The sequence below is a fragment of the Aotus nancymaae genome, unplaced genomic scaffold, assembly GCF_030222135.1.
Source record: "Aotus nancymaae isolate 86718 unplaced genomic scaffold, 86718_ANA_hifiasm-v0.15.2.pri h1tg000016l, whole genome shotgun sequence".
Taxonomy (NCBI): domain Eukaryota; kingdom Metazoa; phylum Chordata; class Mammalia; order Primates; family Aotidae; genus Aotus; species Aotus nancymaae.
The window spans coordinates 51,739,163-51,764,101 of NW_026988428.1; the positions used below are offsets into that span (position 1 = coordinate 51,739,163).

General features: G+C 38.2%; 1 protein-coding gene across 2 annotated transcripts in view; it reads right to left on the reverse strand.

The window, feature by feature from the left end:
- Positions 1 to 286: 286 nt before the first annotated feature.
- IL26 (interleukin 26) overlaps positions 287 to 24,939 on the reverse strand; it is a 33,139-nt gene continuing 8,486 nt past the window's right edge. Inside the window, exons 4-6 of one of the 2 annotated variants that reach the window (XM_012444972.1) lie at positions 10,853 to 10,918; positions 10,673 to 10,770; positions 287 to 335 (exon numbers count right to left, since the gene is read on the reverse strand). In XM_012444972.1, coding sequence (XP_012300395.1) covers positions 10,684 to 10,770; positions 10,853 to 10,918 — 153 coding nt within the window. In that variant the 3' untranslated portion in view covers positions 287 to 335; positions 10,673 to 10,683. Of the gene's footprint in view, positions 336 to 10,301; positions 10,771 to 10,852; positions 10,919 to 24,939 lie in introns of those variants that run through there. The other variant, XM_012444970.3, reaches the window with a different exon arrangement.

Genomic DNA, 24,939 nt, shown 5'->3' on the forward strand with positions numbered 1-24,939 from the left:
TTTAGCACTCAGCACTTTTTTCCTTGTGTGGAGTATAGAACAAATGATGTTACTAATGTAATAATGTGAGTCATCATCCGAACCCGTGGTTGCTACTACCATGAAAAGTTTTCTTTCTCAGTAGGAAAGTGTCATTGGTCATTCCCAAGATGTTACAAATGAACAGAAAAAAAGTGAATATTGTTGGTGCTTACATTTTATCTAGGAAATAAAACTGAGTTCCTCACTTGTGGGTAAAGGCAAGTTACCGTGGTGACACGCCACGTTTTTTCAGTAGATGAGGTGAGCAGGAAGCAGCATTCTGAGATGTCTCAGTGCATTTCACACTTACGACACTGTTTCAATAAATACAAATAGCAAACAAAAATTATTGTCTATCTACTTATTAAAATCCCTTTTTTCTAATCTCCTCAAAGCATACATATCATATCAGCATTTTGCTTCCTTAAACGTTTTTCTTGTTCTTTGAAGAGAAATCCAGTAGTTGTTTTTCTTCTTCATTAGTGATACTCTTGTCTAGCTATGCTTCATCTCAAGATTATCATTTGTATGAATTGGTGTTTTCCAAACTGTTTTCTAGGTAGCAAAGACACTCGATGTGACTAAGTGCCTACAAAGCCAATGTATTCTCGGAACAATCTTCTAGAAACTCATGTTAATGTTAAAGAGTTGTTTTAATGTGGAACTTCTCCAACCTGTAACATTCTAACGTGCATTATAATTCCCCGTACAGAAAATAGTTTGCACCATTTTGTTAAACTTGTTAAATAAAAAAAAAAAAAAAAAACTTTTGTAAGTTTAAAACAGGAAAACTAACAATATGTTGAGGAAATACTATATATTCCATGCAACAGAATGAGAAAAGTTGATTTCAGTCACACATTTGTTTCTTTCTTAGGAGCAAATCCACCATTACTTTGTGGTTAGTGCTTGCTGCTAAGTCCAAGGCATCTATATTAGTATAATGACCATATATTCACAGTTTGGTGCCAACTTCAATTATGTGGTCCCATTGTCCCTCTGAGCACTTTAGAACTTTTCAGAGTTTATTGCCCAACTTTTCATTCAGAAAATACATTCACTACATATATGGATAAATAATTAGGTAAGTCAAAAGAACGTAATCTTTCATAGTTAAGAAGTTGTTTCTGCCATTTGTTAAAAGTAACCAGATAACTAAGAAACTTAACTGAGAGAAAGTAAGGCATGACAGGTGACTCAGAGAAGCGCAAAATCTTCTAGATTACAACGTTAACCTGTTTCATAAGTATGTGATGTTATATAGATTTAACATCCCCAAGCCTGCTTCTACATCCACATAAATTACAAAACCAAAATCAATAATCTTTTTACTGTCTACTCCTTCATTATTGTAAGGGTCCTTCAGATCTGTGCAAAAATGTCACCTCATCAGTGAACTTTTTCCTGACCAGTCTTTTTTTAAAGAGCAAATCAGTCCCTGCCCTGCCGCAGTCCCTGAAACCCCCACACCCCAGCTTGTTTGTTCTTGTTGTTCTGACATCCTTTATATTTCCTTCTTTATTTCTGTGTCTCCCTATCTATAATGGTATGTTCACCTGTTTAACATTTAGGGCAGAGCCTGACACTTAACAAGTAAAAAAAATAAATATCTGTTGGCTAAATGAGTAAAATATGTAATGTAGTAATATTTGAGGAAACACTTAGAATGCTATATTAGAATAAAACAGCAGAACTGTAAACAGTTTCCACAAAATCAGGTACATAGAGAAGGCTTAGTATGTGTTTATAGGCAATCTTTGATCTCACTGGGAAATTAACCAAAAGGGAATATTCACTGTGGGCTATAGTGGCCATGCAAGACTTAGTAGAGCAGGGGAGATCATAAAGAAAATGTATAATTTATCTTGAAATAAAAGAGTAAAGAAGATATAGCAGATGGACAATCTGGCACACAGAAGGACATGAAAGCAGAAATAAGCTTGTCTCATGTTGGGGTTTTTTTAAAAAATAGACTGATCTTGGAGGCATGCACAACAAAGGGTAATGAGAGATGGATTTTTAAACTTAGTCAGTGTTTTATTTGACAAATTCTTGTTGAACACCTACTAAATTCTGAACTTTGGGCTAGAATTGATGAGAGTAAAAGGCCAGATAAGGACTCCCTGAATGTCAGGCTAACGGGTTGGAAAATGCTCATGCTGCCTTATGGGATTATTTTAAGGATTAAGAAAACAGTGCACCCAAAGTGCCCCATTTGCCATTTTGCCCTGTGATACTATACATCTCTATCATTACCCAGCTGGAGATTGGTCTGGTGAAAACAGGTCATGCACTTAACCAAATGGCCACAGCCAATATATTTCTTAGGATCATGCAATGTGTCAGAATTTAGAAAGCACAGTTGTGGGGAAAGCAGAATAGCAATAAAATAGATTAAGCATCATCATGAAACAGAGCTGTTTTATGTTTTAAGAACAGAAACTTCTAGAAATAAGTTATAAACTCAACCTTTCTAAGAATGGAGCCAGACTCCTAAAAAACAGAAAAGAAAAATCTGTTCTGAAACTAATAAAATATACTTCTACTACCTCTTTTAGAAGTTGTTGAGTGGAAAATTACAAGTGGTTAAAAGAAATAAAAAGCTTTCTATAAGATCTAACATCTCTCAGGATATGGAGAAAAAGCAAACCTTTGCCATGTTCCTCAAAGCAATCTTCTGCCACAGATTAAATAGTGAGAATCATCCTCAAAACATCTCTTAATATGAGAATTGCTACTTTTATCCTCAAAGAACTGACTGTGCCTCTTTTCATTCTGACAAACTTGACAAAACCTTTGCTGCATGTGATAAATCATGCTTAATTAATTCAACCATTAGACTCTTCTGAGTCCCTATTATGTTCTAAGCTGTCCTTTAAATGTTGGCAATACAAAAATCAACAAGGTATAATCCCTGCTCTCAAGGAGCTTTTGATTTGGTTGGAGCTTCAGACAAGGGAGTCAAAGGTTACAATACAGTGTGGCAAGTGGCATTCTATGAGTATTAACAGGTATCATGGCAGCAAGAAGAATCCAGAGAAGGAAACTCACTTGACTAGCGATGGGAGTGAGAATATGAGAGATGGCAAAAATGAACAGATGGGCAGGGTCACAGACAATATGCACTAGACCTCTCTTCTAGTGAAGCTTACATTTTAGTGGGGTCAGAGAAAGAAAGATAATAAACAAGGAAATCAACAAATATACAAGGTAATTTCATAGCATGAGGATAATATGAAGGAAATAAGCAAAGTGATTTGTCGCTACTAGGAGTAGATGGAGAGCCTTCCTCAGCAGAGTCGGGAATGTCATGTCAAAGGAAGAGACACTTGAGCTACACCTGAATGAAAGGAGCTGACTGTGGGAAGGCCTGGTGGAGGGTATTCCAAGGAGAGGGGCTAGCCAGTACAAATGCCCATGATAGAGCTGAACTTGGACCTTTCAGAAACAGAAAAGTCAGCTAAGAGATGCCAGGAGACAAAGTCAGAGAGGAAGGCTGGGCAATTAATGTTGGTCTTTCTTGGCCAGATAATAAGATTTATTCACAGTAATGTAGGACTTTCTTGGTCAGATAATAAAGTTTATTCTCAGTGCAAAGGAAGCCATTAAAAGGCATCAAACAGGAAGGGATACGCTTTGATTTACACCCCTTAAGTTCTCTCTAGAAGCTCAATGAAGCTGGACTCAGGGGCAAGGTATGAGTGGAGGTAATGAGAACAGTTAGAAGGAGCACTCTTGCAGTGTGCAGGTGAGACATGGCAGTGACATGGGCCGGGGTACATTAATGGGGATACGAGAAGCACAAGGATTTGGGATTTACTGGGGAGGTAGAACCACAGGAATGTGCTAATGAATTTGTTTTGGGATATGAGGGAAAAAAAGAAATCAAAGATCCTTGCAATTGCAAAAATGGCCCTAGCAATTGAATAGGTGATAATTTATCATATGATAATAACTGCTTATGCTTATAACATTTTTTATTATATACCAGTGATGACTCTAACCACTTTACATATATGACCTCATTTAAACCTCACAACAACCCTACAAAATAGGTACTATTCTCATCATCCCTATTGTACAGATAAGGGAAGAGAGGGATGGACAGATTAACCTCACTTGGTTGTTAAGTGACAGCCTCTATGTGAAGCCATGCTTTCTCGGCTTCAGAGTCTGTGTACTTAACCATGATATCTTTCTGTCTTGTGTTACCAGGTTGTGGAATACTAGAGAATGAATTGATTTTGGAAGGAGAAACAAATTTTCTGGTTTTGAAATATTATTTTTGAGATGTTTTACATGGAAATATCAAGTACATAATTGAATGTGTGAGCATGGAATTCAGGGACTAGGTGAACTCTGGAGACAGCACATGGATAGTATTTAAAGCCATGGGGTTGAATTAGCTGTAGCAAAAGCAATAGAGAACATAGAGATTAGAAGAAGCCACGACCTAGCCCTGAGTCCTACAATTTGTAGTGTTCCGATAGAGAAGAAACTCACTTGCAAGATCAAGAAGCAGCATCTAAGTGAAGTAGAAAGAATCCCAGAGGAGAGTGTGGATTTTCAGAACTGAGTGATTAACATGTTGGCTTGATTCTCAGCCAGTCTCTGTCTTCATGGTGGCAAGATGGCTTCAGTAGTTCCAACCAATACTCTTCCAAGCTTACAGTTCATAGAAAAGAGAAAGACTCTTTTTCCAGAATTCATTTATAAATACTGGAATCCACTCTCTGATTGGAACTTCTTGGGTCATAGGCCCATTCCTGACTCTTCACCAATCACTGTTACTAGAGGACCCTATAGTAGGCTCCCAACTCTACCATCCTCTATGTATTGTACCTTACAGAAAATTATCACCAAATTTTGAAAATAACTTAAAAGTACCAGAAGGACCTAATTTCTATGAAGAGAATGCTTTCTCAACAGTTCCAAAAAAAGTCTCCAAAGATCATCTTATTATGCCAAAGTTATTGATACTTGTGGCTGTCCATGTCTAGCCCCCCAAATATACCTTCTCAGTCTAGTCCACTCTAAACCTAATCTAAAATGATTAAATCACAAGTGAGATAGGTAAATGGAAAATAGAAAACATTACAGCCTCATTTGAACCAACCACTTTGAAAATAGTTCTGTTTAAAGGATATGTGATCACATGGTTGGGAGCCATTTCACCTACCCCTTATAAGAGTTCCTATCCTGTCATAAAGGCTGAGGTTGGGAACGAGCCATAGGAATTTTTAGCATCCTTAGCAATGGGGTTCTCTTGGTTCTTTCCCCTTATCTTTGAACACACAGTCCACTCATTTATTCATTCAAGAGAAGTTTATTGAACACATACTTGTGAAAGACACTGTTTAGACACTACACATATAACAGTGAACAAAACATATGAAAATCCCTCCCCTCACAAAATTTAAATTCTAGGAGAAGGAAGCAGACAATACTTAATGGACATAATATGTAAGTAGTTTATATAGTATGTTAGAATCGGATACATGTTATGGAGAGGAAAAAAGTGAGGTATGAAACGCCATGGTAAGAGGTTTGCAATTTTAAAGATGGCCACATCTCTTAGATACGTTTATCTATCTTGATTTACGAAGAGTTTATTTACACCAACTATCTTTATTATGAAGTGTTTTTTCCTAAGAATTTAAAAACATGAAACCAGTGATGCACCAAGGTATTTAATGGAGGGGAAGAGTGGGCTCCAGAAGACACCAGGGCAACATCCCTGGTCCTTAAAGGCTGCTGGGAGTTAAAGGATTGCAGTTAATTCATGGGAAAGTAGCACAAGCATTTCTTATCTCAAATCAGTAGTATGATCTGCCCTCTCGTTTTGCACGAGTGGGAAGCAGAGGGAATTTGGAGAAGCTGTGAACAGGTCCTGAATAGGTAAAGGAGGGGCTTGCCTAACCCTAAAGGATTCTCAGTCTCCACTTCTACCTCCCACGGCATGTGCAAATACTTACATTCATAGTGGGTTTCTCCCTTTCACTTGGATGCCAAAAGCAGCAAGAGCTGATGTGGAGCACTCCCCAGGCTAGGGAGGATGCAGGGAGAAGCCATCCTCATAGCGATCTCTTCCTGAGAGATGCTAAGGCGGTAGAGAGACTGCACAATGTGCCTTTCCAGGGGGTGTTGCTCTCTATTGATTACTTGAAATGATTACATTTTACTTTAATTGTACCATTGAAATCAGGTTCAGGTAAGGTTTCAAACTTATTAAATAAATGGCCTATAGGACATTTTGGGGAATATCTCAAAAAAGAAAATGTAAATAGAATCTACATATGAAAGAATGATCAATTTAACAAGCTTTAAGGGGAAAGCAAACTAAAACAATGCAATATAATTTGCAGCCACCAGACTGGCAAAAATATTCAAATATTTATAATATCCAGTTTTAGCAAGAAAGAATGTGGGGAAAAATTAGCCATGAAATAGTTATGAAAGTACTTTGGCAGTATTTAGCATATCTTCTGATCCCCCAATCCTGCTTCTGAAAAGCAGCAAACAAAATTACAATACAATGTGATAGTGCTATTCTGAAAATGTGCTTTGCAAGGTGCATCTAAGTCAGCCTAAGAGTGGAGGGATCAAGGAAGGGTTGCTGGAAGAGGTGACACCTGAGCTGAGTCTTAAAGGATGTTATCTCAAGCCTCAGCTCCTCTGCAAAGTGCGGACCTCCACCTCACTGCACTTCGTACATATCTCCACGATCACTTGCATTGCACTAATTGCTTGTCTTCATACGTATCTTCCTTCCTAGTATCTAAATTGCTAGGGACAAACTATGAGTTTTATTTATCATTACACCTCAGCCATGAATGTGTGACTAGCAGAACATTCAATAAATATTTATAGAATCTACTGGTTTTCATTTTAGTTCGTAACTCACTCACAGCTGTAGTGAAGGACATCCATTCTTATGAATGATCGTGATGAATAGTAATTCACAGCACAGTTCTGCATCTTCTTTTGAGTGTGTTTTTTGTGAGTTTTTTTTGTTTATTTGTTTTGTTTTGTTTTGGTTTTGAGACAGAGTCTCAGTGTCGCCCAGGTTTGAGTGCGGTGGCGTGATCTTGGCTCACTGCAACCTCCACCTCCCGGGTTCAAGTGATTCTCCTGCCTCAGTCTCAAGTAGCTGGGATTACAGGTGCATGCCACCAAGCCCAGCTAAGTTTTGTATTTTTAGTTTCACTATGTTGGCCAGGCTGGTCTCAAACTCCTGACCTCAGGTGATCGGCCCACCTCGGCCTTCCAAAGTGCTGGGATTATAGGCATAAGCCACCAAGCCCGGCCTGTATTTGAGATTTTCTGCTGCTACTCCAGCTCAGCCTGACTGAGCTTTCACTTTTTGTTCCTACCCCTGTGTGTGCATCTGAACAATCCACAAGCCTCACTAATTCCTGTAGCTTCCCTCCCTTGGAGCTGCATCTACCATGGCCTCTTGACCAGGGCTGAGGGAGAAGGACGGCAGTCATGCCACTATCCTGGCACCCTCCGTCAAGAGCCACAGTCATCAAAACCATGGAATGACTGACTGGGTGAGTGTGCTCTCGTCCCTCCATCTCCGGAAAAAGTGACGGGAGCTCTGAAACCATTTTGAAACCTGAACATCGTAGCTTGACTTTTTCTAAACTGGTATCTGTGGGTAGGTTAAAGTTATCTGGTTCTAATTTCATGTATTTCTGAGTTTGAGGCAGAATGAGGCAGTGGAAATTCATTATAATGCAGTGTTTCCCAATGTGTGAGACACATTCTGCCCAGGGTTTGCAAAATGATTCTATACGTACTCATATAAACGTGTTTTGGTTAGGAATGTATTTGTGTAAATTATCTATTTTTAGAATCATGTATTTATTTACCCTTTACTTGGGCCAAATAAAATAATGTGTTAATTTAAATTCATTGTTACACAAATAAGAGTATAAGTGCTTTTGGAGAACTAAAAGTCAGGAAGCTCTGTTATACTCCATTCCTCAAGGTTCAGGGCCTGTTCTAGGTACTGGGGCCCTGGAGAGAACAACACAGGCCAAAGCCAGGCACTCCAGAGTCAATATTCTGATAAAGGAGAGACTGTCAGTAAACATACAAGCATGCCAGCAGGAGAGGAGTGGTTTAGAGAAAAATGAGCAGGGGTTGGTGGGGGGCTGTGGTATCACTGTCTTGTGCAGGTGACCCACCGATGATGCCACAGAGACCTGAAGGAAATGGGGGCCAGCCTGGTCTCTCAACCTTGCCAAGGGTTCTTTGCAACACTCCATGCTACCCACTGGTCCTCAAGCTCCTTCTGCTGTACCCTGTGCTAGAGCTCATATAATGGTTGACGGACAAAAATATCTTCTTAAATTTGTTTTTTTATGTTTTTGTCTTTTCTCTGTGTCCTCACATGACAGAGAGAGGGAGCAAGAGAGAGCCAGACAATACATCTTCATAGGACATGTAGTCTCCTTGTATCATCCAAGAGGGATCTACCAAAAGGGATCACCTCCTACAAATGCTAAGTGGGTTCAGGGTTTATACAGCAGCTCATGTGGTTCCAGGATGTGCAGCCATTTCCCAACATGTCATCATCCTTGGTTCTGATAAAATCCAGAGAGGGACCTTTAAATCAGAGGACTTCACCCCTGAGCCCACAGCAACACCACCAAGACACGGTATCCCCACTGTGCACACCAATGTATCTTCCTCTTTTGATGCTCTTTCAATACAAGCACACGAAAACTGTGCTTTTGCCCCTGGCATTTGAGAAGTTTCTGAATAGACACCAGCACTTGGATATTGATTTTTCACTCAATGATGACTTTTAAATTGCTCTTTTGCTCCTAAGTTTAGCGACCTCTTGATTGTTCTGGAAAACCAAAGAACTTGGGAAATAATCAAACAAATATTAAATTCAATCACCCAGAAATACTGGGGAGGCAAACGAAATTTTACTCCTAAGAATCTAAAGCCCCCATAATAAATACTTCTTTGCTGACTGGCAAATGAACATTTATCAGCCCTTCTCATGTCTAGAGACACCAAGTTATGGGGACAGCTTAAGAATGGTTTGTGACCGAGACTGGGGACTATTCTGGGCTCTATGGAAGTCCAGCACAGTTCAACTCAGCTGTCGGTGGTACCTAATCCTGGAAAATGCTGAGGGCCCTGAACGTGGATCAAGGAAAGGCTGTTGGTGCACTCTTCCCCTGTCCTTGGCAAAGCCAGGGAACAGGTTCCTGATCCCCCAGATTCCAGCTCTTCCAAACGTTTCTCAGGAAAGAAGCCTGCCCTGCTGCTGATGGCCCAGGAGCCTGCCCGGGAAGTTCTGGGTAAAGAGCAAGATGAAGAGAGTCCTCCGGTCTCCCCATCACCAGTGCCCTGCAGTTCCCCACACCTTTCCTGTCCTGTGTACTTGTGTAGGAATGAGATCTCCAGAAGAGATCAGACATGGTACCATAGTGTGTTGATGGGGGAAAGGCAGAAAGGGATCACTTTGGAATATGAAATCAGTGAAGAGAGGGCAGTTCCTAGTGAACAACCTAATGACCACATGACTAAAACAAAGAACTAGATGGTGGGAAAGCAATGAAGGGAAAAGCTGCCAGGAACACAGTCCATGAAGACCTTGGGGAAGTCCCACCTACTAACACAAAAGGTGCCAAGTCCCAGAACTGTCGGTGTGCAGCAGGGGCACAATGAAAGCCTTGTGGGAGTGAATTGGCTGGTGGCCCAGGATGTCCCATCAGAAATGACTCCTGTTTTCTGTGCTGTATGCCAATAGCACAGAGCAGAGTCCCTTTAATGCAAAACAATGTTTAGGCCATATTACTCCTTTATGAGTATGTAGATGGGGTTTTTAGACATTATAAAAAGTTGACTGTGGTGAAATTTGAGCTGCATTTAGACTTTTATTTGGCTTCTATGAACTTCTCTAATTGCACAGCACCCTGTTATCAAGATTCAGCACGAATCTTGGTTAGATCTTACATTTGATCTTGGTTACTTGTGGTCTTCATGGCTTGGGTTTCCTGTCAAAGGTATTCCTCGTAAATCATTCCAAGCAGTTAGGTACTTTGTGTATCTTATTTGCTGTAATCTGGTAGGTACCCCTTGCACACCAAGAAATTCTAGCATGCTATCATGAAAAGGACACCCAGGAGAAAGAAACACAATTTGTTTCATTAAATTCAACATTTGTTAAGTGCTAAGTTCACACTTGGCATAATGAATAATTTTCAAGCCCTGAAGTAGACAATCATATACATAACATCTATTTAGGTCTCAATGACATTATATTGCATTCCAGAAATCTGTCATTCCCCTCTATCCCCCAACACCCCCCCCACACACAAATATTAAATGAGTTAATTCAGTTAATTCAAATATTAAAGGAGTTAATGTTTAATTTAATGTAATTTAAATTAAATTGACAAAATATATTTGTGAATAATAAAACATGTTCAGAATGGAAACATTATTTGAAAACACAGAAAATGTGCAAATTAGTGACACTTATCTCTAAAACTTTATTACACCGAATCTTTCTTGTCTATTCTGAATCACTTAACATGCTGTCAGTATTACGTTAAAAAGTTTTTAAAAAATAGGCTGTTATAAACATTTCTAGCAGTTCTCAATAACTATAAAATCAATGTACTTGGCTTTTGTTTACTGACTGCTTTCCAAGAATTTTTTAATCCAGGAAAGAAGAATATCCAGTTCACTGATGGCTTTGTAGATTCCTTTTTCTCCAATCTGCAGATAAAGTACAGATATGAGAGAAGTTTTTCATATTTTAAAAAACAAGTGTTTTAACTTAAGGATTGCGAATTCTTACCCCATAAAATATTCTTTTTATCCTGGTTATGGATTTCATCTCTCTAGCTGATGAAGCACAGGAAATCTAAAAAATCAACAGTAAGTACATATAATATTGTTGAAGAGGCATTAATGATACTCTTTCATTCAACAAATATTTATACAGCAGATGTTATGTGCTAAGCACTAGATATGCATTGGTAAATAAATAATACATGATCTTTTTCCTCACAGAGCTTAAACTTTCATGGGAAAGCAGATGATAAATAAAACAAACAAATAATAAAAACTTACAAATTGCAATTAAAGTTATGTTTGCAATTCACAAGCTCTATGACAGGGATTTATAGGAGCCACTTACTTTCAATTGAGTAGTCAGGAGGGTTCCTTTGAAAAATGACATTTGTATTAGTCGGTTTCACATTGCTATAAATAACTACCTGAGATTGGGTAATTTATAAAGAAAAGCAGTTTAATTGACTCACAGTTCTGCATAGCTAAGGAGGCCTCGGGAAACTTACGATCATGGCAGAAGCCAAAGGGGAAGCAAGGTACATCTTGCATGGTGGCAGGAAAGTGAGCAAAGGGGGAAGTGCCACTCTTTTAAACCATCAGATCTCTTGAGAACTCATTCACTATCATGAGAACAGCACAGGGGAATCCACTCCCATGATCCAATCGCCTCCCATTAGGTTCCTCCCTCAACATGTAGGGGATCACAATTTGAGATGAGATTTGGGTGGGGACACAGCCAAACTACACCAACATTTAAGTAGAGATATTAGAAATGGGAAGGGGCTACTACATGAGAAACTGGGGAAAGAAGAGAGGAGACTGGGGAGGAGACACAAGAGAGGAATTCAGGCAGAGGAAAATGTGCTCCTCCAAGGCAAGAGAGAGCTTAGTGTTTTAAAGAAAGAAGGAAGGAAAGAAAGAAAAAGAAAGAAAGAGAAAGAAAGAAAGAAGAAAGAAAGAGAAAGAAAGGAAAGAAAAAGAAAGAAGAAAGAAAGAGAAAGAGAGAAAGAGGGAGAGAGGCAGGGAGGGAGGGCGGGAGGGAGGAAGAGAGGGGGAGGGAGGGAGGGAGAGAGGAAGGAAGGAAGGAAAGGAGTAATTAAGCAAGAGAAATGTGGGAAGCATGAGAGACATGAAACTGACAAGAAAAAAATTACCTTTTAAAAAATCACTCTGCCTGTCATTTATAAAGCACAGAACAACGTTCAGTGTAGACTACCAGAAGGTGCCCAGGACATTAATCTTAGTTTCTAAATTAGGGGAAGCAGCAGGCTGGTATCTTTAGCAGCTGGCTTGTAGGCTGGCTGGGCAGGGGAAACTACCAGTCCCCTTTGTGCAAGTGAATTCTCAAACCCTATCTGAGACAGGAATCACCTGGTCATCAAACAGGAAAGTTAATAGCCTCCTCTATCCTCCCACAAATTTCTATAGGACTAACAAAAAAAAAAAAAAAAAAAGAAAGAAGAGAAAATGTGAAAATGCCTAATTTATCTACTTCGGTTTTAATTAAAAGACATTTACCACTGGAATAGACAAAGGAGATTGAATAGGCCAATTGTTTGCAATTTGCAGAAAGGGAGACCGAGGTCCAAGTAGTTAAGTCACTCACCTAATGTCCCACAGGAAGTCCCATCCTAGTGACAAAAGAGTGTCACTATCTAACAGTTAACAATAAGAGTTAAAACTCATGAAATGGAAGTGACTAAATGAAAACATTTAGTCTCTAAATGTCCTAGTGACAAAATAATGTCATATCAATAAAGATAACACTTAAAAGTTCAAAGTGTTAACACTTCAAAGCTCAAACTCTTGAAATGGAAGTGGCTAAGTGATAACATCTATTAAAATGAATGAAACATGGCTGAGCTCAACCAACAGGTCTCTTCAGGGGTGTTAATGGTGGCAATGGTGTCATGGCCCTGCCCAAACGGGAATTCTACCTTCAGGTCAGACCCTGATAGGAGGGAAGAAACTCTTCCTGTGAAAGGGGCCTTCATGATTAGGCACAGCAGCGTGCTGTGATCAAGAGGCTGTAGACACAGACTGCTCAAGTTGAGGTACAGTTTGCAGGATTCCTGAGCACAGGGTTAGAGCTCACTGTGATGGAAGCCTTGACTTCAGAATGCTCTCGAGGTGTACTTCATGTTATACTTGCACCCAACTATACAACATGGAATTCTTTCTCTGGGATTAGTGGAATGTTCTATTCTGTCATTAGTGTGTCTGTGAACGCTCAGTAAAACTTCATCCTAATATTTAATGCATAGAAGCCTTTCTAAAAGTAATAATAGCATCATTCCTCATGTTTCTAAAGTCGTGTGTTAGGATTAAAGATTTCACACTGAAGGTGAGAGACCAAAGAACGAAACACATTCTGGACACTATAGAAGTTAAATAAAACTAAGGCATTCCTGTCAACCGTGTCTTCTGCCCAGGGAACTTGGATGTGCAATGCATCCCACAGCAAGTAGAAAGTACCAGAGAGAGGTTTTTTCCCTCACTCACACCAAAGGCACATGCTACTCTAAGAAGAGTAGTGAGAGTCAGAAAGGAGGAAAACACTGTTCAATAAAAATAAAAGTAAATAAATAAATGAATGATCCATGCCAGTGTTGTCACGACAGCTACACTCTTGTTGAAGGGATGCTTCCTGGTGCCTTGAGTACTGTTTACTATGAGTGACTCATAGGAAAGATCTGACCTACAGAGTTCTCATTTTCTTTATACTGTTGCAAATATGTCCACAGGTTCAGTAAGATTGCAGATTTTACTGCCACAATTCAGATTGCTTTGCTTGGAAAAAGGAATTTATTAAAAGAATAATTTCCTTTTCCTTATTTTTTTTTGTCTAGTTGCAGTGGTTGAAATTAGAATGTGTGATATAAGGGTCGGCAGTTTTATCGTAAGAATGGCTGAATGATTTGACAATCTCAACAGAAGCAGATATGATCTGGACTAGAGGCAATTTATTGGTAGGGCTAGAATAACTAGAGATCAGCTCAAAGAAAAATGTGAGATAGTCACATAATAGGAAACATTCATTCTTTATTATTAAGTCAACATATATTTATTGCAACTTACTGTATGCTAAGTATAGAAGAGTGCCTCTGCCATATAGCACTGATTTACATTTGACAATGAAAGATTTACAGTTGAAAATGCAGGGTAATGTACCGACCGCCCCCAACGAAGTTAAAAACCTATGTATAACATTAGACTCCCCTAAAATTAAACTACTAATAGCCTACAGTTCACCTGAAGCCTTACTGATAACATGATCAATCAATTAACACATATTTTATGTGAGAGATATATATACATACATATATGCTATATTTTATAATGAAGTAAGCTGGAGAAAAGACAATGTAAGAAAATCATAAGGAAGAGAAAATATGTTTACTATTCATTAAGTGGAAGTGGATCATAATAAACGTCTTCATCCTTGCCATCTTCATGTTGAGCAAACTAAGGAGGAGGAGGAAGAGGAGGGGTTGGTCTTGCTGTCTCGGGGATGGCAAAAGCAAAAAAGGTGGAAGAAGTGGAACAGGAAGCAGAGAGGCAGGCATACTTGGTGTACCTTTAAAGAAACATAGAAATTTCTGTCTGACCTTTTTTGCTTTTTCATTTCTCTAAAAATATTTCTATACAGTACTAACCCTTCTTCCACCATTTACTTTTGTTTCAGTGCTCATATCATAGAAAAGTTCATGTCATAAAAGAGGTTAAAACCAGTCTTGAATAATCAGAACCCTTCCGCCAATTGTCTGACGTCAATTTGTTTTCTGGCTCTGTTTTTTCTATGTCTTCTTCCTCCTCGTTTGACGCTGGTTCAGAAACAGTCATCTACATCATGTCATCTGCTAATTCCTATGGTGCAGTCTGCTAGCTCTTGAATTTCTCCAAGACTCGTATCTTTATATCTTCAACCTGCACCCCCACATCTTTTTGCCATATCCCCCATCTATTTTGTGATTTTTTTTATTAGTTCTGTTGTAAATTCTGTGCAGTTTTGTACAACACCTGAACACACTTTTCTCCAGCAGGAATTTATGGTTTCAGGCTTGATGACTTTCATGGCTTTTTCTATAACAATGATAGCATCTTCAACAATGTAATCACTCTAAACTTGAATGATGTTCCCTCCATTGGTGTTCTCTTCCATAGTGTTGATAATCCTTTCTGTAGAATACCACATATAATGAGCCTAAAAGGTCCTTATAACCCCTTGATCTAGAGGCTGAATTAGAGATGTTGTGTATGGGGCCAAGCAGTTTATTTCAGTGACTTCCGTGTTGAATTCATGGGGTTCTGGTTGGCCAGGAGCATTGTCCAATATCAAAAAAAAAAAAACTTTGAAAGGCAGTCCCTTGCTGGCAAGGTACTTCCTGACTTCAAAGCACCAGGGGAACCAATCCATAAAAAAATGTTCTCATTGTCTGGCCCTTCATGCTGTACAATGGAGAGACTGGCAGCTGGTGTTTATCTCTTCCCTTCAAGGCTCAGGGGTTAGCAGCTCTATAAATAAGGGCATTCCTGATCATAAACCTGACTGCATTTGCACAAAACAGTAAAGTTAGCCTATTCCTTCCTACCTTAAAATCCTGGTGCTCACTTCTTTACTGATAAATGTCTGTAGCACTGTTTTCCAGAATAGGACACTTCCATCTCCATTAAAAATCTATTCAGGCAGATATCCTTCCTCCCCAGTGATTATTTTAATGGCACCTGGGAACTCCTCCCTCTTGGTTGGTAGAAACTGCTTCTCTTGCTATCTTGACATTTTTTAAGCCAAATATCTTTCTAAAATCATTAAACCATCCTTTGCTGGGATTAAATTCTACAGTTTTATAACCTTCATCTTTCTTTTGCTTTAAATTGTCATATAATGACTTCACTTTTTCTTGAATCATATTAGATTCTATAGATGTGCCTTTCTTTTAGAATATCTACATGTGTAGTGAGGGATTCACAAATTTCCTTTTCTTTTTTTTTACAATGGTCCTTATGCTGGATTTATTTATCTTGAAATGTCAGGCCACCCCAGCTGCAGACCTCACTCTATGGTACATATCAAGCAATTCAGCTTTTTCTTGTAATGTCATGACTTTTCTCTGCTTCTTGGGAGCACTTGGGAGCACCAGTGACACTTTGTGTGGAACCCATGGTATTATTCAAGATTTATGATATTGCACTAAACACAATGAAAAATACACAAGAGACCACTTTTTACTGCAATGGGCAATTTACTGCAGAGACAAACTGCTCACATGAAGATAATTAACATCACACAGTATTTTAAGTGGATATTCACAAAACTTGAGCTCACTACAACAGCAACAGGAGGTGACTATAGAATTATTACAGTAGTACAGCATTACTACAAGTAATTTTGTGCAACTAATTATCTCCATGTGAGCAGTTTGTCTCTAGAGTAAATTTGCACATTACCAATGTGCAGTTTCTACCAACCAGGAGGCAGCAGACAAGTTCCCAGGTACCAGATGCTTTAATACTGTATCTTTTTACCTTTGTTTACAAACTGCTCCATGTATGGCCTGTAAGTGTTTGTGTGTATAGGTTTTGATACATTTTAACACTTTATAATAAATTGTGGATATTTCATGGTAGCAAATGATAAAATAGACTAGTAACTACATATATTTTATGCATTAATGACATGTATTTTTCTTAATTTTTTCCATATTTCTAGGTTACACATTTCATCTGCAAGTTTTTCAAATTGTTACAAATCTCCAAAAAATTCTCTCATGTATTTATTGAAAAAAAAACCACATGTCAGTTGACCTATGCAGTTCAAACCTATTTATTAAAAATAAAACACACATATAAGTTGACCTATGAAGTTAAAACCTATGCAGTTCAAACCTACATTTCATGTATAAAAGTACCATGCACAAAAATCACCTCAGGATACACGTGATGCCTCACAGTCTGCTGAGAAACAGAGTGATGCACAATTACAATGCTATGTGACAAATCCTATGGTTGAAACAAAAACATGACTGCTCTGCGAGACAGAGGAGAGGCAATCCCTGAAGTCTCCCAGGAGGAAATAAGCGAATTGTGTCTTGAAAGATGAGTGGAAGGAGCAGGAAGAAGAGATGAGTAGGAGGGAAGCAAGATGTTCAAAGGCTGGAGAACGCAGAGACAATTTAAACACCCTCCAGGTCTCAGCTGAAACCCTAGACTAAATCATCCAAGTTATGGCCCCCAACCTCCACCTCTGCTGCAGCACATCCCCTGTTTGCTCTCTTTGCCGCGCCAATGACAACTTGAGACTAGCCAAGATGGGCTGAAAGCTTTTTTTTTTTTTTTTTTTGAGATTGAGTTTCACTCTTGTTGCCCAGGCTGGAGTGCAATGGCACAATCTTAGCTCAGTGAAATCTCTGTCTCCTGGGCTCAACCAATTCTCCTGCCTCAGCCTCCCAAGTAGTTGGGATTACAGATACCTGCCACCACACCTGACTAATTTTTGATTTTAGTAGAGACATGGTTTCACCATGTTGGCCAGGCTGGTCTCGAACTCCTAACCTCAAGCGATCCACCCAGCTTGGTCTCCCAAAGTGCTGGGATTACAGGCGTGAGCCACCACACCCAGCCAGCATTTTCAATGAGCTCTATGAGGACAGAGATACTGGCTGTCAATTTTTGTTGAGTCCCCTGCAACTGGAATAGTGTTCAGTAAATAATAAACGTTTGCTGAATAAATGAACCAACAAGTAAAATGCAAGCATCAAGTTACTGCTTCAGGGTCCACAAGCCTACTCGTTCCATAAAAGTTTGAAGCTTGGCCTAGACATTAGTGAGCCTTATAACTTTGTTTAAAACAATCAGATAAACAAGTAATACAGTCCTAAGTTTGTTTTTCCAATCTCCTTATGTGTTCAAAAAAAACATACAAATTTGTATTGTGTATGGTGGCTAAAGCAAAAATGGAAGATCTCTACCGATAATTCTGAGTGAAAAAGATAGTGGGTTGAGTGGACAGCTACATGTGTCACGGTTCCTCAGAGAATTAACTGCCCAGACTGCATTCTCACAGAGAATGGCCACGAATCCTCTCTGCAAAAAGGATTTTATTACGTTATACTCTATCATATTACAAATACACAGCCACAGGGGAAGTGAAAAACCATACATAAGACCTTACTTTTTATATACCTCAACATACAACTTCAGACTGAATCATAACTACTTTTTTGTTTGTTTTTTAGTTGATCTTAACGGCTAAGATGGTTTCTACTCTGACTATGGCCTTGGTTTCTTGAAAGTTTTTCTTCTCCAAAATACAAATGACAGATAAAACGGATAGATAAGAGATTAGACTAGACACTAAACTTCATTTTATTGTATTACTGCAGATACAGACTTTTAAGCAAATCTTATTCACTTTTTGCACAGTAGTTTACATGAGGTCCTATAAATATTATCTGAAGTGTTTTAAAGCAATACTTGAGAAAATTATGCCAGTGTAACATTTTAAAAATAGACTAAATAAATAAATGTTAGTTTGGCAAAAAAGCACAAGCACTTGGACACCAACACAAAACTACTGAGACAAGAAAGGTTTATAGAAAACTTTGAAAGAAAATAATAAAATTAGTGTAATTTGAAGAAAGCATGATTATATTTACAAGCAAGTTTTCACCAAAGGAGGAAAGAGTGACTAAACTATTAGCCCGGTGTCTCTCTGTGAAACCAAATTCATAATCAGACATTTAATTTTAATTTAAAAAGACAAATATCCAACAACTGAGTAGATATTGAAGAGTTTATAAAACATCATTATCCAATTTCTATATTCTCTGTAACTACAAAGATCATCTGGTATAGATAAGCTAGCTTACCTAGAATAATCTTAAAACTTTGTAAGACATTTCTTCATGCTCCAACCATGGAAAAAAATTAGAAAGAGTTTTTTAATACTTTAAATACAAATGGATACTATAGCAGGATAACATTAGTGCAGGTTTTTACAATTTTCAGTGTTATTATCAGTCATCAGAGTTAGTTCATACAATTTAGCATGTAAAGAAAATTCCTAACTCAGCAATAGAGCTGTGCCCCATAATTTTTTTTATTGAGACATAAAGATGTAAATATTTTTGCATGTGTGACACTTTGATGCATTCATATAACGTGTGATGATTAAATCAGGGTAATTTCCTCCCACTGTATTTTTGAACCCATTGTTCAACCTCTCTTCATCTCCCCACATCCCTACCTCTCCCAGCCTCTGCTCACTATCAGTCTATTCAATCTCTTCATGAGATCCACTTTGTTAGCTCCCACAAATGAATGAGAACAGGAAATAGTTGTTTTTCTGTGCCTGGCTTATTTCACTTAACATAAAAACCTCCATTCCACCCATGCTCCTGCAAATGACAGAATTTCATTTTTTCATAACTGAATAATATTCCACTGTGTATGTATATCACATTTTCTTTATCCATCCATCCATTGATGAGTACTTAGATTGATTCCATATGTTGGCTATTGTGAATAGTGCCACAATAAACATTGGAGTGCAGGTTCTTTTCAAGAAATTGGTTTCCTCTCTTTAGGATATATATCCAGTAATGGGATTGCTAGATCACATGGTAGTTATACTTTCAGTTTTTTGAGGAGCTTCCACACTGTTTTCTTTTTTTTTTTTTTTTGAGACGGAGTTTCACTCTTGATACCCAGGCTGGAGTGCAATGGCGCGATCTCGGCTCACCGCAACCTCTGCCTCCTGGGTTCAGGCAATTCTCCTGCCTCAGCCTCCTGAGTAGCTGGGATTACAGGCACGCGCCACCGTGCCCAGCTAATTTTTTGTATTAGTAGAGACGGGGTTTCACCATGTTGACCAGGATGGTCTCGATCTCTTGACCTCGTGATCCACCCGCCTCGGCCTCCCAAAGTGCTGGGATTACAGGCTTGAGCCACCACGCCCGGCCCACACTGTTTTCTGTAGCGGCTATACTAGTTTACATTCCCATTAACAGTGTGCCAGGGTTCCCCTTTCTCTACTTCTTCCCAATATGGTTACTGCCTTTTAAGTTATAGCCATTCTAACGGGTGAGAGGGTATCTCATTGTGGTTTTGATTTGCATGTTTTGATGATTAGTGTTATTGAGTATTTTAATATCCCTATTGGCCATTTGTATGTCTACCCAGATCTTTTTCCCATTTTCAAATCAGATGATTTGCTTTTTGCTGTTGAGTTCTTTGAGTTCCTCATATATTCTAATTAGTCCCTTTTCAGATGGATAGTTGCAAATATTTTCTCCCATTCTATAGGTTGCCTTCTCACTTTGTCAATTGTTTCCTTTGCTGTGCAGAAGATTTTTAGCTTTATAGAATCCCATATGTCTATTTTTTCTTTGGTTGTCTGTGCTTTTGAGGACTTACTCAAAAAAAATCTCTGCCCAGACCGATGTCCTGGAGTGTTTCCCCACTGTTTTCTTCCAATAGTTTCATAGTGTCAGGTCTCATATTGGGCTCCAATCCATTTTGATTTGATTTTTCTATATTTTGAGAGATAGGAGTCTAGTTTCATTTTTCTGCATATGTTTATCCAGTTTTCCCAGCATCATTTATCGAAGAGACTGTCCTTTCCCCAGTGTATATTCTTGGCACCTTTGTCAAAAAATGAGTTGGCTGTAATTGTATGGATTTATTTCTGAGTTCTCTATTCTTTTCCATTGGTCTAAGTTTTTTGTTTTTAATGCCAGTACCATGCTCTTCTGGTACTATAGCTTTGCAGTATGTTTTGAAGTCAGATAGTGTGATGCTTCCAGCTTTGTTCTTTTTGCTCAGTATTGGTTTGGCTTGTTGCAGCCTTCTGTGGTTTCATGGTTCCATGTAAATTTTAGCATGTTTTCCTATTTCTGTGAAGAATGTTAGGAGCATTTTGATAGGAATTGCATTTAATCTGTAGTTAACTTTGAGTAGTATTGATATCTTAACAGTATTATTTCTTTCAAAGAAGGAGCATGGAATATCTTTCCCTGTTTTGTGTGTGTCCTCTTCAATTCATTCATCAGTGTTTTATAGTTTTTCTTATAGAGATCCTTCACTTCCTTGGTTAAATTTATTTTTAGGTATCTTATATTTTTTGTAGCTATTGTAAATGGGATTGCTTTTTTGATTTCCTTTTTATATCATTCACTGTTTGCATGCATAAATGCTTTTGACTTCTATATCTTGATTTCGTGTCCTGCAATTTTACTGAATTTTTTTTATCAATTCTAACAGTTTTTGGTGGAGTTTTTAGGATATTTAGAATATAAGATCACATCATCTGTGAAAAAGGATAATTTAACTTCTTCCTTTCAGATTGAATGCACTTTATTTCCTTCTTTGGACTATTTGCTGTGGCTAGGATTTCCAGTATTATGTTGAATAAAAGTGGTGAAAGTGGTCAAATTTGTCCTGTTTCAGATCATAGAGGAAAGGCTTTCAATTTTTCCCCATTTGGTATGATGTTAGCTGTGAGTTAATCATATATGACCTTTGTTGTTTTGAGGTACATCCCTTCTATATCTAGTCTGTTAAGGGTCTTTATCATAAAGAGATGTAAATTTTATTAAATGCTTTTTCAATATGTATTGAAATGATCATATAGCTTTTGTTCTTGGTTCTGTTAATGTATCACATTTATTTATTTGCATATGTTGAGCCATCCTAGCATCCCTGGGATGCATCCCACCTGATCTGGTGAATGATCTTTTAAATGTGTTGTTGAATTTGGTTTGCTAATATTTTTTGTGAAGATGTTTGTGTTCGTTTTCATTAGAAACATTGGTGTATAGTTTTCTTTTTCTTTGTTGTGTCTTGTCTGATTTATATAAAAGTACAACTGGCCTCACAGAATGAGTTTGGAAATATGCTCTTCTCTTCAATTTTTTAAGAGTTTGAGTAGCATTGGAATTACTTATTTTTAAAACGATTGATAGAACTCAGCACTGAATCCATTAGGTCCTGGGGTTTCTTTAATAGAAGACTTGTTGTAGCTCCAGTCTTGTTACTAATTATTGGTTTGTTCAGGTTTTCTTTCTTCATTGTTTAAACTTGATAGGTTGTATGTGTCTAGAAATTTATCTATTTCTTCTGGGTTTTCCAATTTGTTAACACAGAATTCTTCATAATATTCTGTAATAGTTATTGGTATTTCTGTGACATCATCATTTGTTATGTCTCTTTTTTAATCTCTGATTTTATTTTGTGTTTTCTCTTTTTTCTTAGCTAAATATCCACTCTGTTTATCTTTTCAAAAAAAAACAACTTTTTCTGATTATGTGATCAATTTTAGAGTAAGTGTGATGTGGTGCTGAGAAGAATGTATATTCTGTGTGTTTGGGGTTAAGAGTTCTGTAAATGTCTATTAAGTTTGCTTGGTCCAGATCTGCATTCAAGTCCTGGATTTCCTTGTTGATTTTCTGTTTCATTGATCTAATATTGACAGTGGAGTGTTAAAGTCTCCCACTATTATTGTGTGGGAGTCTAAGTCTCTTTGTAGGTCATTAAGGACTTGCTTTATGTAACTAGGTGCTCCTCTATTGGGTGCCTATATATTTAGGATTGTTAGCTCTTCTTGTTGTATTGATCCTTTTACCATTATGTAATGCCCTTCTTTGTCTCTTTTGATTTTTGTTGATTTAAAGTCCATTTTATCAGAGACTAGGATTGCCACCCCTGCTTTTTTTCTCTCTCTCTCCATTTGCTTGGTAAATCTTCTTCCATCCCTTTATTTTGAGTCTATCTGTATCTTTGCACATGAGATGGGTCTCCTGAATACAGGACACCAATGATTCTTGGCTTTTTATCCAATTTGCCAGTCTATGTCTTTTGAGTGGGGCATTTAGTCCATTTATATTTAATGTTGATATTGTTATGTGTGAATTTGATCCTGCCATTTTATTACTGTTTGGTTGTTTTGCCCTTTCTTTGGCATAATTTCTTCATGGCATCATTGGTCTTTACCATTTGGTTCTTTTTTGCAGTGGCTGGTACTGGTTTTTTCTTTCTGTGTTTAGTGCTTCCTTCAGGAGCTCTTGCAGGGCAGGTCTGGTAGTGACAAAATCTCTTAGCAATTGCTTGTTTATAAAGGATTTCATTTCTCCTTCACTTATGAAGCTTAGTTTGACTGGATATGAAATTCTGGGTTGAAAGTTCTTTTCTTTAAGAATGTTGAATATTGGCCCCCACTCTCTTCTGACTTGTAGGGTTTCTGCCAAGAGATCCACTGTGAGTCTGATGTGCTTCCCTTTGTGGGTGACCTGACCTTTCTCTCTGGTTGCCTTTAGTATATTTTCCTTTCTTTCAACCCTGGTGAACCTGACAATTATGTGCCTCGGGGTTGCTCTTCTAGAGGAGTATCATTGTAGTGTTCTCTGTATTTCCTGTATTTGAATGTTGGCCTGCCTTGCTAGGTTGGGGAAGTTCTCCTGGATAATATCCTGAAGAGTGCTTTCAAGCTTGGATTCATTCTCCCCATCATCTTCCAGTACACCGATCAGGTGTAGATAGGTCTTTTCACAAAATCTCATATTTCTTGAAGGCTTTGTTCATTTCTTTTCACTCTTTGCTCTCTTTTCTTGCCTTCTCATTTTATTTCATTGAGTTGATCTTCAATCTCTGATATCCTTTCTTCTGTTTGATCTGTTCAGCTATTGAAACTTGTGTATGCTTCATGAAGTTCTTATGCTGTGTTTTTCAGCTCCATCAAGTTGTTTATGTTCTTCACTAAGCTGGCTATTCTAGTTAGCATTTCATCTAACCTTTTTTCAAGGTTTTTAGTTTCTTTGCATTGGTATATAACATGTTCCTTTGACTCAGAGAAGTTTGTTATTACCCACCTTCTGAAGCCTGCTTCTGTCAATTCTTCAAATTCGTTCTCGGTCCTGCTTTGTTCCCTTGCTGGTAAGGAGTCGTGATCTCGTGGTGGGGGAGAAACGTTCTGATTTTTGATGGTTTCATTCTTCTTATGCTGGTATCTCCCCATCTCTTGGATTTACATAGTTTTGATCTCAGGTAGCTGCTTGGGGGGGGATTCAACGCTATCCCCATCAAGCAATCAATGACCTTCACAGAACTGGAAAAAAACACTTCAAACTTCATATGGAACCAAAAGAGAGCCCACATAGCCAAAACAATCCTAAGCAAAAAGAACAAAGCTGGAGGCATCATGCTGCCTGACTTCAAACTATACCACAAGACCACAGTAATCAAAACAGCATGGTACTGGTACCAAAACAGAGACATAGACCAATGGAACAGAACAGAGGCCTCAGAAGCAACACCACACATCTACAATCATCTGATCTTTGACAAACCTCCCAAAAACAAGCAATGGTGAAAGGGTTCCTTGTTTAATAAATGGTGTTGGGAAAACTGGCTAGCCATGTGCAGAAAGCAGGAACTGGACCCCTTCCTGACACCTTACACTAAAATTAACTAAAGATTGATTAAAGACTTAAACATAAGACCTAACACCATAAAAACTCTAGAAGAAAACCTAGGCAAAACCATTCAGGACACAGGCATAGGCAAGGACTTCATGGCCAAAACACCAAAACCACTGGCAACAAAAGCCAAAATAGACAAGTGGGGTCTAATTAAACTCCAGAGCTTCTGTACAGCAAAGGAAACAATCATTAGAGTGAACTGGCAACCAACAGAATGGGAAAAAATGTTTGCAATCTACCCATCTGACAAGGGCTAATATCCAGAATCTACAAAGAACTAAAATGGATTTACAAGAAAAAAACAAACCATTCAAAAGTGGGTGAAGGATAGGAACAGACACTTTTCAAAAGAAGACACATATGAGGCCAATAAACATATGAAAAAATGCTCATCATCACTGGTCATTAGAGAAATGCAAATCAAAACCACATTGAGATACCACCTCACGCCAGGTAGAATGATGATCATTAAAAAATCTGGAGACAACTGATGCTGGAGAGGATGTGGAGAAATAGGAACACTTTTACACTGTTGGTGGGAGTGTAAATTAGTTCAACCATTGTGGAAGACAGTGTGGCAATTCCTCAAGGATCTAGAAATAGAAATTCCCTTTGACCC